Genomic DNA, 12,281 nt, shown 5'->3' on the forward strand with positions numbered 1-12,281 from the left:
TTACCTCTCTTTTGCTTTGGATCTGATACTTAGTATTGATTTCAAGACTAAGTATCAGATGAAAAATAAAAGGAAAGAAATTATTGGTAATTTTGGAGGAGTAGTTTCAATTGAGTGATGAGATTGGAAGCCAGATTACAAAGGATTGAGGAGTGAGTGAGAGGAGTTGGAGACAATGACAATGTAGCTTTTTTCCTAGGAGTTTGACTAAGAATGAGAAAAGAGATATTAGATGATATCCTGAGAGAATGGCAGGGTCTGGTGAAGTTTGTTTTTTTTTAGAATAATGGAGGTTTTGGCATGTATGAAGTCAGCAGTTAAAGGAACCAGCAGCTAGGAAGAGGATAAAGTTATTTTTATTGATTTTGTCTATTTTATGTGCCATTTTCCCAGTGTTGAATTAACTGTTTTCTTGGTATAAATCCAACCTAGTCAGAGTGCAGAATCTTTTTTTATGTGTTGGTGTAGCCTTTTTGCTAGCATTTTATTCAGTATTAGTTTCCATATACATTAGAAAAATTGTATTTATTTTTCTTCTCTCCCATTACTTAATCTGGATAAAATGTCAAAACCATATTTATCGTATAAGAAAAGTTTGGAAGGTTCACTTGTTCACCCTATTTTTGCAAGCTATTTATGTCATATTGGAAATGTTTGTTCTTTGAATGTCTAATAGCATTTTGTTGTAAATTTATCTGATCCTGGGGATGGGACAGCTGATGTCTTCTTTGGAAGTTCATATAAATCTTGTTCAGTTTCTTTTTATGAGATTGGCCTATTAAATTCCTTATTTCTTGTTTTGTTTATCTTAAAATATTATGCTTTCTAAATATTCATCTATTTCATTTAAACTATTATTTTTGTTGGTATTTAATTGGGCAAATCATTTCTAATAATATCCCATGTTTATTCTTAATTGGTTGTGAATTTTCCTTTTTAGAATGTCATCAATTTGGTTTCTTGTCTCTAACCCACTCCTGCATCCATTTGATGCTTTTGCAATTTTTTTTCTCTTTATTGTCTACCTAATTCATTGCTTTTTTTCTCTCCTTTGTTGATGCAAGTATTCCCCTAAGAGCTATTTTGGCTGAATCCAAAAATTTTTGTTGTGTTTTTAAATTATTAACTTTTTAATGATATTTTTCATAGTTTCTATGATTTGTTCACTGAATCATATATTTTTTAGGATTAAATTCTACAATCTGCTTAATTCTGGATCTATTCTTATAAGGCCACTTATTGAATGCAATTTTTATGGCATTGTGGTCATTAAAAGTATGTCTTTAGTAGTTCTGCTTTTTCTATATGTTTATGAAGTTTTTGTGCCCTTGTACATGGTTGATTTTTGAAAAGGTGCCATACACATCTATCTATGTATCTATCATTTGTCTGTCTATCTATCTATTATTATCTATTATCTCTCTCTATCTATTTACATATAAACTTGAGTTTAAGCCTTGGCATTTGTATAAGATTTTTGTATTAAGACATGGCATTTGTATAACAGAATGATTTCTTGACACTGCCTGTCTGAGATTCAGAGTTGATAAAAATTTGGGAGAGGAGAATTCTTATTTTCTAGCTTTCAGATTTGAATCAAGACATATGTGGTTCTAGGATCTCTTCAGAGAAAGTCTCCTAGAAGGTGTGAAAGCCTTCAGGAAGAAATCATCCAGTAGAAGAGCTGACACCTTGAGGCCATTTCTATTTCTAGGTGCCACCTAAGAGCCTTTCTATAATTTCTTTCTGGTTGAGATTGGGAATTTTCTATTGAGATATCTTGCTCCCAGAGGGGGAGCTTGTTCTATCCTTTTATCGTCTGTTATATTTTAATCTTTATAAAATTTCTGATTTCCGTTTTCTCTCAGCTTGGATAAATGAGTATGTTTGCTATTTACTATTGTGATGGTCTTTGTGTAATTAACATTTGGATGGAAAGAAATCAAGCCTCTAGATAAAATTTGAAGCACTTGTTTCCTAATAAGGGATAACAATCAGAAGTGTTGCTTAAACTTAAAAATTTCCCCTCCTAGACTAGCAATAAATAGCAGATATTTTCTAGTCCAATGACCTCTTGCCCAATATCTTCTTTAAAAGGAGAACAGAAGATTGGAGTAGTATTCAAGTCCAATATCCTTTCTAAGCAGAGAGAAGAGGAAAGGATGTCAGTCTTTTTTCCTGCTCCACTCCTGGTAGGAATCAAAGTCTTCTGTGGAGGATTAGTGAGATAATAGACATATATCTATTCACGTCTCCCTGCTAGTGGTGTTTGGTTAGATCTAGGTGGACATACACATAATTTGATAAGCAAAGCATTCCTTCCATATATATGTATCTGTACACCTTTTAGTTCCTTTTTAGAAATCACAAGAGATCTTAACTTTTCTAAAATGCTATTTTCAAGGTCTTCTTTCCTGTTTATTTTTTTGTTAGATTTGCATAGGTGAGAAAGAAGTATGTTGAGGCCAACTATTTTAGTTTTACTCTCTATTTGTCACCATAACTGCTTAATTTTTCTTTTGCTACTTTTTTTGGTACATATATATGCATATATATACACATATATGTATATATATTATTTATATTACTTTAAAAATCTGTAATGACTTTAAGTATAATGTAATTTCCATGTTTATCTCTTTTAACCACAACAATTTTAACTTTTGCTTTGTTTGAGATCATGACTATTACTACTTTATTTTTTTAATCACTAGAAGTATAAAAAATTCTGTTGCAGCCCTGTAAAGTTTTAACTCTGCTTCAAATGTGGCTTTTTGGTAAACAACATATTGTTCAACTTGGCTTTCTAATACATTCTTTTCACCTCCTCTGTTTTATGGATGAATTTAGCCCATTCATGTTCACAGTTACGACTGTTAATTATTTCATTCCATCATATCCGCTTGCTTCAACCCATAACAGGGTCCTCTTAGTGTATACAACTACATTAACCTTGTCATTTATTTGTCATTAGAGTGATAAATGAAAACATTTTCTAGAAAGCAATCAAATGAACAATTCAGTAATTGCAGAAGGTTACAGAGAAATGCAATTTGCAGTTTGCCAGAATTTTTGTTGTCTTCCAGGTACTACAATGCTCTAGAAGCTGGAGTTTCCTATTTCTCACAGGAACTTCAATTCAAGGATATACTAAGAACTGAGGAACAGTTTCATAATATCTTGACGAATAAAAACAGGAAAAGTAATGGTAAGAAATTCTTGCAACCTTTTTCTTCAGAATTGCATCTTCTAAAGTCTACTACTTACTTTTCCCCAAATCTAGTACTGTTATTCTCACTATCTTTTTTGAGACTGTCATTTTATATTACATGCCATTTGGTATGATTTGTGTTATTGCCTTGTCCTATTTATTTATATTAATCATTAAGTGAAATTACAAAATCTAAGCTGAAATAAGAAAGTGAGATTTTTAGCATTCATAATTTTTCATATACAAAATGATACTCCCAATGGAATATCAATTCAATAGGCATTTTCCCCCTACATTTAAGTGTCTTTTGTTTATTTGATTCTGAGGATATATAAAGAAAAATCAAAAGAGCTTTGTCCTTAAGGGATCAATATTCTCTTAGGGGAGAAACTATACACACACATGTATATGTGTGTGTATGTATAAGTATAGTATATTGTATATATATATATATATATATAGGCATATATAAAGTTATTTCTTCCAATAATGGGAATAAATTTATTCTGATTCATTGACATTCTCTTGCCTGATTGCCTTTGTTGTCAAAAGGGAAAATCTGAAAATTTGGTGTTGGAAAAAATAAGCAAAGTTTATCTTTGAAGCTCTCCCATCTCCTTTTTATTCTCTTATTTCCCTTTATAAAATCTCAGAATCATTTCAAGTGCCTATTATCTCTCTAAGCTAGTTGTCAGGGTTGAAGAATGATTTAATAAATTTATCACAAATAAGATGTTAGATAATACTTTCCAGAATACTCACTTTTGTTTTTGAAATGAGACCTAAGAAAAAGAGATGTTCACCACTATTATAGAGGATGTACCAGGAAAAGTTTAAATGGAAGAGGAATTCCTTATAGATTATGAATTCCTTCAGATGGTCCTGTTTAGGAATAACACAAGGGTCTCCTTAATGCTACTTCAATGCATAATGCTAGAGTTTTGTCAGGGAAGAGCTATAGCAGTAAAGGAGAACCTATGGCATGGGTGCCAAAGATGGCATGCAGGGCATTCTCTGTGGGCACACAGCCACCCCCTCCCCCAGAGTTTATTACTAGAAAGGCAGAGGTACTTGGGTGGAGCTCTTCCCCTCTCCCTCTCCACCATGCCTAAGACATTTTTTCACATCACCCATCTCTCTGCCCAGCAGACCAATGGGAATACACAGCAGGTAAGGTGGGAAGCTCACAGGTAGCAGAGCTGGAGGGGAGCAGAGCACTTGAGCCACTCCCTTCCCTCTTTTCACCTGCTCTGAGGACATTTTTTCACTCTATCCATCCCTCCACCCAACAGCCCAATGGGAGTGCTTCCTCCCTCCCCTGTGTAGGGTAAGGAGGTGAGGGGGTGAGGTAGGGGTAAGGCTGGCCATGGCACTCAGTCTGGGGGGGTGAGGTGGGTGGACCTGGCACTCTGTCTCTAAAAGGTTTGTCATCCCTGTACTACAGCTTCATTGAGTTAGTCTTTTAGTCAATTAATGATAATGATAATTACTGCTACTAACATTTATATAGTGCTTACTATACTATCAAAAACTGTGATAAGTACTTTACAGTTTTCTCATTTGATTCTCACAATCCTGGGAAGTAAATATTCTTCTTCTGGTTCAAACTCCTCATTTTGTAGATGAAGATTCTAAGGCAGAAAGAGCTTAAGTAACTTGCCAAGGGTCACACCCTAGTAAGTGAGACAGGTTTTGAACTCTAGTCTTCCTGACTCAAGACCAGCACTTTATCCTGTGTGCCATCTAGCATAGATATAGTTCTCCATAGACAGAGCTATAAATAAAGTAGATAGATATAGATACACACCATCTCTCTCTCTTTCTCTCTCTCTCTCAATGCACACCACACACACACACACACACACACACACACACACACACACATCAGGCAGGACTTAAATTGGACTCTGTCATAGATTGAAAATTGAACCGGAGGAAATTGAACCAGCAGGTTAGATTACACCTGGGAAATAGCACCATACTTTTGGTGAGCCCCAAGTTTCTCAATGAGACAAAAATTCATTTTCTTTAGCAGAAATGTTATTACTAAGATTAAACAGTTATTTCACAATTATTTTATCAGTCAGTGCTATATTCCAGGCATTGTGCTCAGGAAGCACTAAGGATGTAAAGAAAGACAAAAACACTGTTCCTGGACTCAGACAGCTCACATTCTAATGGGAGAGACAACATGCACAAACTTTATACAAGGAACAAGATACATATGTATATATGTATATGCATATGTTTATGTATGCATATATGTGTACATATACATATACATATATAAATATACACATATATATTAGATGGGAGGTAAGGTAATTTCAGATCAGGGAAGGCACTAACAGGAAAATCTTTCTATAGAATGTTGGAATTGAGTTGAGTCTTGAAGAAAGCCATGGATGCTAGTAGCAGAGATGAGGAGGGGGAGCATTCCAGGTGTGGAAGAGAGCCAATGAAAAGACTCTTGAATTGATCATGGAGTATTGTGTGAGAGGAACAACAAGGAGGCAGTATTGATGTGATGAATTTTGAGATTATACTGAGGAATATTGAGTGTTAAGAGACTAGAAAGGAAAGAAAGATTGTGAAGACTTAAATGTTGAGCAGAAAATTTTATTTTTGATCCTGGAAGTAATAGGGAGTCAGTGGAGATTATTGTATAGAGGGGAGGCATTATCCAACCTGCACTTTAAGAAGATCATTTTGGCAACCAAATGGAAGATGGATCTAAGTGGGAAGAGATTTGACCTGTAGGGTAGAACCCCTCAACTTCTGAAGAATCAAAATTGTGGGTTATCCAAAGGAATATCAAAGGGCCCATGACAGTTAGAAAGAGGTTGGAATATGGGGCCATTTGAGAAGTTGCATGAAACATCAAGGCAATAGATTAAGGCAGTGATGGGCAAACTACAGCCCATGGCCCAGTTGTGGTCCCCTGAAATGTTCTATCCCCCAGCGGGACATTATTCCTAATCTTACGAATACAATGAGTAGGATACAATACAATGAAACTAATAAAGAGTTGCCTTAGAAACAGATTGACAGATGAGCATTTCCTTCCCTTTGGTCCCCCTCTTTAAAAAGCTTGCCCATCACTGGATTAAGAAAATGAAGGTAGATTAATTGTGCATTAAAACCAAGGAGCCCACAGAATGTTCAGACATATAGAGGAAGTCCTTTAACATATTGATTCTATCTTCCACCTCAGGGAGGCCCTCTCTTTCTTTAAGATTTTCACAGGTACCACCTTTTGCATGAAGACTATCCTAAGCCCTTCCAATTATTAGTCCTCTTTTATATGCTTCATATTTTATCACACTTTGTGGACACTTAATAAATATTTTTTGATTGTCAATTTTTTATACATATGTCCTCACATTCACATATATAGATATGTGTGTGTGTGTATGTATGTATATGTGTTTACACCCACACATGAAAAATAACTGCTTTCAGAGGAATTGGAATTCTCCTCTCCAGAGGTTTAGAGATAGAGACTAGATCGCCATTATTTGGGTTATCCCAGAAGGAATGCTAGTTTGGGCATGAATTAGCCCAGATGACTTCTGAGGTCTCTTCCTCCTCTGAGTTTTTGTTATTTTCTGTCTGATTTTGTCTCTTTTTCTTCCCTTCATAGTGATTGTTATGTGTGGCTCTCCAGAGTCTGTTAATATACTCAAGGGTGATCACGAATCAGATGAAGACATTGTCATCATTCTGGTAGATCTTTTCAAGTAAGTATTTCTCCAACCACTCTTCTCTTGAGATTATGATAAAGGGAAATGGTACAGTGAATAGAGCTCTTTCTCTAGGTCAGAAGTCCTAGGTTCAGATCCCATCTCTGATGCATATTACCTGTGTAACCTTAAGTAAGCTGTTCCCTGGCCTTCAGTTTTCTTATGTGTAAAATGGGGTTGGACTACTTAGCTTCTGAGATCCTTTGCAACTGTCAAGCTGTGATCTTATGGATACTCTTCCCTATGAAATATAGTCTCTTGCCACATATTCTAGCTTAATTTCTTTATTTCACAAATGAGAATACTGAAAACCAGAGAATGATTTTCAACAAACATTTATTGATTGCCTAACATTCATAAGGCACTCACCTGAGACTGAGGGAGAAACAGAAATATATCACACGGTTTCTAACTTTAAGGAGATTACAATCCATTAAAGGGAGATAAGATATACATAACTAAATATTACAAAAAGTGGTATATGATAAATGAATGGGGTACAAAATGAGATAATACTCTGAAATTGTTTTGTAAATAATATAAATGAAGCTGTTATTTTTACTGCTCCTACCACTCATAAAACTAAGCTTTGTGAGCCTGCAGAAGATGAAGAGATGATTCCTAGTTGAGGGAATCAGAGAAGGGATCTTTAACATTTGAGTTGAGTGACAAGAATGGGCAGTTTTCAACAGGAAGACCTCAAAGGAAGGGCATTTCAGGCATGAGAGATTGTATGAGCAAAAGTATGGAGGTAGGAGAGAGTGGTAAAGATAAGAGAATGATGAGTAGTTTGGCTATAGCATAGATTGAAAGAACAGTAGTAAAAAAAAGATGAAAGATAAAGATAAAACTGGAAAGCTATGGTAGAACCTAATTATCGAGGATCTTGAATGCCAGACTAAATAATATGGATGTTAGTAGATGGCATGATGAGGACCCATGGGAAATTCCGAATGGGGCAATAGTGTTCTAAGAACTGTGCATTCAGAAGATTCATTGGGTGATTATTTGTAGGATAGATGAAAAGGAGACAGGTCTGGAGATTAATACAATAGCTTAGATAGAAGGCATGCCAGCAGTAAGAGTGTAAAGAAGGAAAGAATTATGAAAGACATTTTAGAGGCAAAGAACATAGGGAGAGGGATGAGCAAGAATCGTAGATGATTCCAAGATATAAAGTCTAAATGACTTGGAGGATGGTAGAGTCATGACCAGAAAAGAGGGAAGGTGGGAGGAAGAAGAAAAGCAAGTTGGGGCAGGGAAAGGGGAGGAGGAAATAATGTTGAATTTAAGATGATGTCGAGGGGTGGTTGAAAATTTCCATTTGATTCTGTTCATTATTACTGCCAGCAGTGAACAGTCTAGAATTCACTATAAAATGAAATAAAATAAGAATTGAAAGCTCCATTACTCTGCACTCTCGTTCACTCACCTAGCCACAATCTGGCAGGAATGATGAATCAACTGATTTCTGGTTCTTTACACCCCAAGAATGTAGTCAGCATTTCGATTGGGAACAGCCTTTGCTCCCAGTTAACTTTCATTAGGCCTGATTTGATAAGATGTAAATTCTAGATAAAAACGCCTGATTTGTATAAATGATCTTTGTCTTAGAGAAATATAAACTATGAAATATGTAGAGGATTTTTTTTCCTTCTCTCTTCCCTAAGACCAGGGAAGGGGAATTCTGTGTAAGGAATATTCTTCTCTTTTACCTCCCTCCTTCCTTATAACCACTATAAATTAATTTAGAGTAGATGTAGTTTTAGAGAAGAGGCAACTGGGAACTCAGGAAGTAGTGGTTTTCTGGCTATTTGCCCATTTGCTTTAGTTTGAGTCACATGACTATTTCCTTGTCTGAAGGGATGATTAATGATCTCTTATCTAAGTTCATATTTTAAAAGTTCAAACCAAAGGCTATTTCTGTACTACTTACTATGTCCTATATTTTCCTAGCCTTATTATCAACACTGAATATATTTGAGTGGTCAAATTTTCACTGCATGGGGAGACTCATGCTCTTCTAGTTGAGCTGAAAGTTCAGAATGTATTCATTTCGAGTACTCTTTGAAGCTACAGTTCAAAAATGGTATATGGTCCACAGATGCTGTGAAAAATGTGGCAGGAGACTGTTCTTCATTGGGAAGAGTGCTGAACTCAAATGTAGCCTCAAACTCTTATTAGCTGTGTGATCCTGGGCAAGTCACTTAACCTCTGTTTGCCTCAGTTTTCCTATCTCTGAAATGAAGATAAAATAAGAGCACGTATTTCCTAGGACCATTTTGAGTATAAAATGAAAAAATATTTGTAAAGTAATTTGCAAATCTTAAAACATTATATGAATGTTAACTATTATTAATTAGAAAACTTGGGTCTCCTGCATATATGCAGGGACGACATCAGAAAAGTTTCTTAATTTGTCTTTGCTTCTCCTGGCTTGAATAATTGATCTTGATTTCCACTTTATAGATTCCAATACCTGTAAAAGTTATGAACTCTTAAAAAATAATATTGGGAGTGGGGGAGGAAGATAATGTTGAATTTGAGGTGATATCTTCAGACAGTTAGAAATTTCCATTTGATTCTGCTCAAGATTTTTACTGCTGACAATGAACTAGATACTAGTATAATTTAATCTGGAAAGTATCAGTTCATAAATCAAAAATCTAAAGAAATAAAGCAGCAGAACTAAAAAAGAAATTCAATGTTTTCTGATTCTCTTTCATATTCTTTTTTGTTTATTGGCTAGGTACTATGATGGGCAAACTTTTTAAAGAGGTGGCCAAAGGAAAGGAAATGCTCATCTGTCAGTCTGTTTCTAAGGCCTCTTTCGAAGTTTCATTGTACTGTATCCTACTCATTGTATTCGTCAGATTAGGAATAATGTCATGCAGCAGGATAGAACATTTCAGGGGGGGCTAGGAGAAGCTTACAGTCTTCTCAGTAAATGATCAAGGGAGGAGTGGGAAAAAGTGAAATGTGTCAGTTAGTCAACAAGCATCTCTTAAGCCTCCTCTATGTGCCAGGTGCTGGGTTAATCATTGAGGATACAAAGAAAACAAAAGACAGTCCCTGCTCTCAAGGAGCTCACAGTTCAATGAGGAGAAAGGTATTAAGAGCAGTGGAATCATAGAAAATTTTGTGCATTTATGCATTGTGAATCATAGAAAAATTATGCAATTTTTTAAGCAAAAAAATGAAGAAACTATTTTTGAGGCTGATTTAATCCTCTTTTATGTTGTAAGAAAGTTGCATCTTTGTTTCTGGGTATCTATTTTCAAAGGTGAACTTGTGCTTTTTATTTCAGTAACCAGTATTTTGAGAACACTACATCAGCTCCTTACATGAAAAACGTCCTTGTGGTGACACTGATGCCTGCGAATTCCAGTTTATCTAGTTTACTAAATATCTCATTGGTAATCCACGTTCAGTACCATTTTCTTTGTTCTGGACAACAGGGGCCTGTATGCTAGACCTGACAACAATTTCTGTTCACTCAGACTATTAGCATCAATTTAATTAGTATCAATTAGTACCAGTACTTAAGATTACACAACATTGTGCTAAGGATCAGATTTGAATTACTCTTATCGGTGTGATGGTTTCATATTGAGAGAAGCATTTGCCACATCTGAGCTGAAAGATAAACATGGTAATGGGTAAAATAAAATATCTTTACCAAAAAGAGATGAACATGGGGAGCCCCTAGTGGTCTCCAAGTTTTGACTCTCTTAGCCATTGATATGTAGTAACATTTGATAAGGGATGAGAAGCTTTCCCCATTCCTCCTCCTCTTCCCACCGACCTAAGTATCTTCTAGACAAGCTGTATCACCACTAGAGATTCATTCTTGGATTAAGATATTGTCCTTTGTTAAATTAAAATTAAAATGCCATGGGGGAGGATGGGTAGCACAGTAATCTTAATCAGTCACTTCCTTGATGGGAAATGCTTTTGTAAACATTTTTAGCCTAGAGTCCTAGAAAGGCTAAATTCAGATGGGCTGCTATAGGGGTCCTTGGATATCTAGTAGGCATCCTGAGGGCCCTAGAAACCTGGGCAGTTAGGGGTTCAGGTTGGAGTGAGGTATACAAAGATCTGGAATTACATAATTTGACCAAGAGCCATTACCACTCATGCTGTAGTCTGCAAGTCTTCGACACAGCTCTGCTAATGTCCTTCTAAGGTCTTAGGATGGAAAGAGCACTCTTTGAGAGTCAGGAGAGACCGGTTTCAAGTCTTGCCTCTGATCCTTATTAGCGGGATGACTGTGGGCATTTACGCTTTGTAAGCTCCAGTTTCCTTGTCCATAAAACAGGAATAATACTACCTGTAGCACCTAATTTGGAGGATGATTGGTAAGGATCAAATGAGTTAATGCATCAATGTCAGCTATTTTCCCCCTCCAATATTAGTCTTAGAGTTCTCTTGTGTTGACTTGAACTATATAGCCTTATGAAACATGCTTAAAACTGGAATATTTGTCTAGACTCAAATTTTCTGTGGGGTGCTCCCCACCATCCCTCCTGTTTAGGTGAAAGATGACTTCGTTCTTGCCCATTTGGATGGAATCTTGCTCTTTGGACATATGGTGAAGAAATCACTGCATGACAATTCAAGTGCCTATTTTTCTCATGCTTTCCGAGACCTCACTTTCCAAGGTACTAATGTTTAAAATTCATGTATGTAAAATCAGCACCTTTAAAAAATTAAGCCCTTACTCTCTGTCTTAGAATCCTACTGTGTATTGATTTCAAGGAAGAAGAGTGGTAAAGGTAAGGCAATGGGGGCTAAGTGACTTGTCCAGGATCACACAACTAGGAAGTGTCTGAGATCAAATTTGAACCCATGACCTCCCATCTCCAGACATAGCTCTCAACCTAGCTGCCTCCAAAATCAGCACCTTTTAAAAAAAGCTGAAGAAAGATTTTCACATCTGAATTGACCTAATGCAGCAGTGGAAGCATTTGATGAGGTGGTCACTGAAAACATATCACACATCTATTGTGTAGAGATCCATAATTGGACCTTCAAAGAGGAACAGGTAGGATTTAGATTGGCAGAGGGAAGGCTAAAAAGGAAGATGTTTGAGAGGTTTGGGCTTTAGGTGCTCTTAAGCCACCATCTTGGCTCTGTTCTCAAGGAAGATATTTGAAAAGGAGAGAGCTTCACACCAGGAATTCTAGAATTATCTAATTTATTGAGACCAAGTACCCCTAAAACCCCTGTTGGTGCATTCCACCTCCTCCTCCTCCTTCTCCTCTTTCTCCTCCTCCTCCTCCTCCACCTCCACCTCCTCCTCCTCCTCCTCCTCCTCCTCCTCCTCC

The 12,281-nt window shown here is 36.3% G+C and overlaps 1 protein-coding gene across 1 annotated transcript in view; it reads left to right on the top strand.

Moving 5' to 3' along the window:
- GUCY2C (guanylate cyclase 2C) overlaps positions 1 to 12,281 on the top strand; it is a 92,931-nt gene that overhangs the window by 24,185 nt on the left and 56,465 nt on the right. Inside the window, exons 5-8 of the mRNA XM_044678080.1 lie at positions 3,087 to 3,208; positions 6,855 to 6,951; positions 10,262 to 10,370; positions 11,489 to 11,615. Coding sequence (XP_044534015.1) covers positions 3,087 to 3,208; positions 6,855 to 6,951; positions 10,262 to 10,370; positions 11,489 to 11,615 — 455 coding nt within the window. The remainder of the gene's footprint in view (positions 1 to 3,086; positions 3,209 to 6,854; positions 6,952 to 10,261; positions 10,371 to 11,488; positions 11,616 to 12,281) is intronic.

The sequence above is a fragment of the Gracilinanus agilis genome, chromosome 5 (genome assembly GCF_016433145.1).
Source record: "Gracilinanus agilis isolate LMUSP501 chromosome 5, AgileGrace, whole genome shotgun sequence".
Taxonomy (NCBI): domain Eukaryota; kingdom Metazoa; phylum Chordata; class Mammalia; order Didelphimorphia; family Didelphidae; genus Gracilinanus; species Gracilinanus agilis.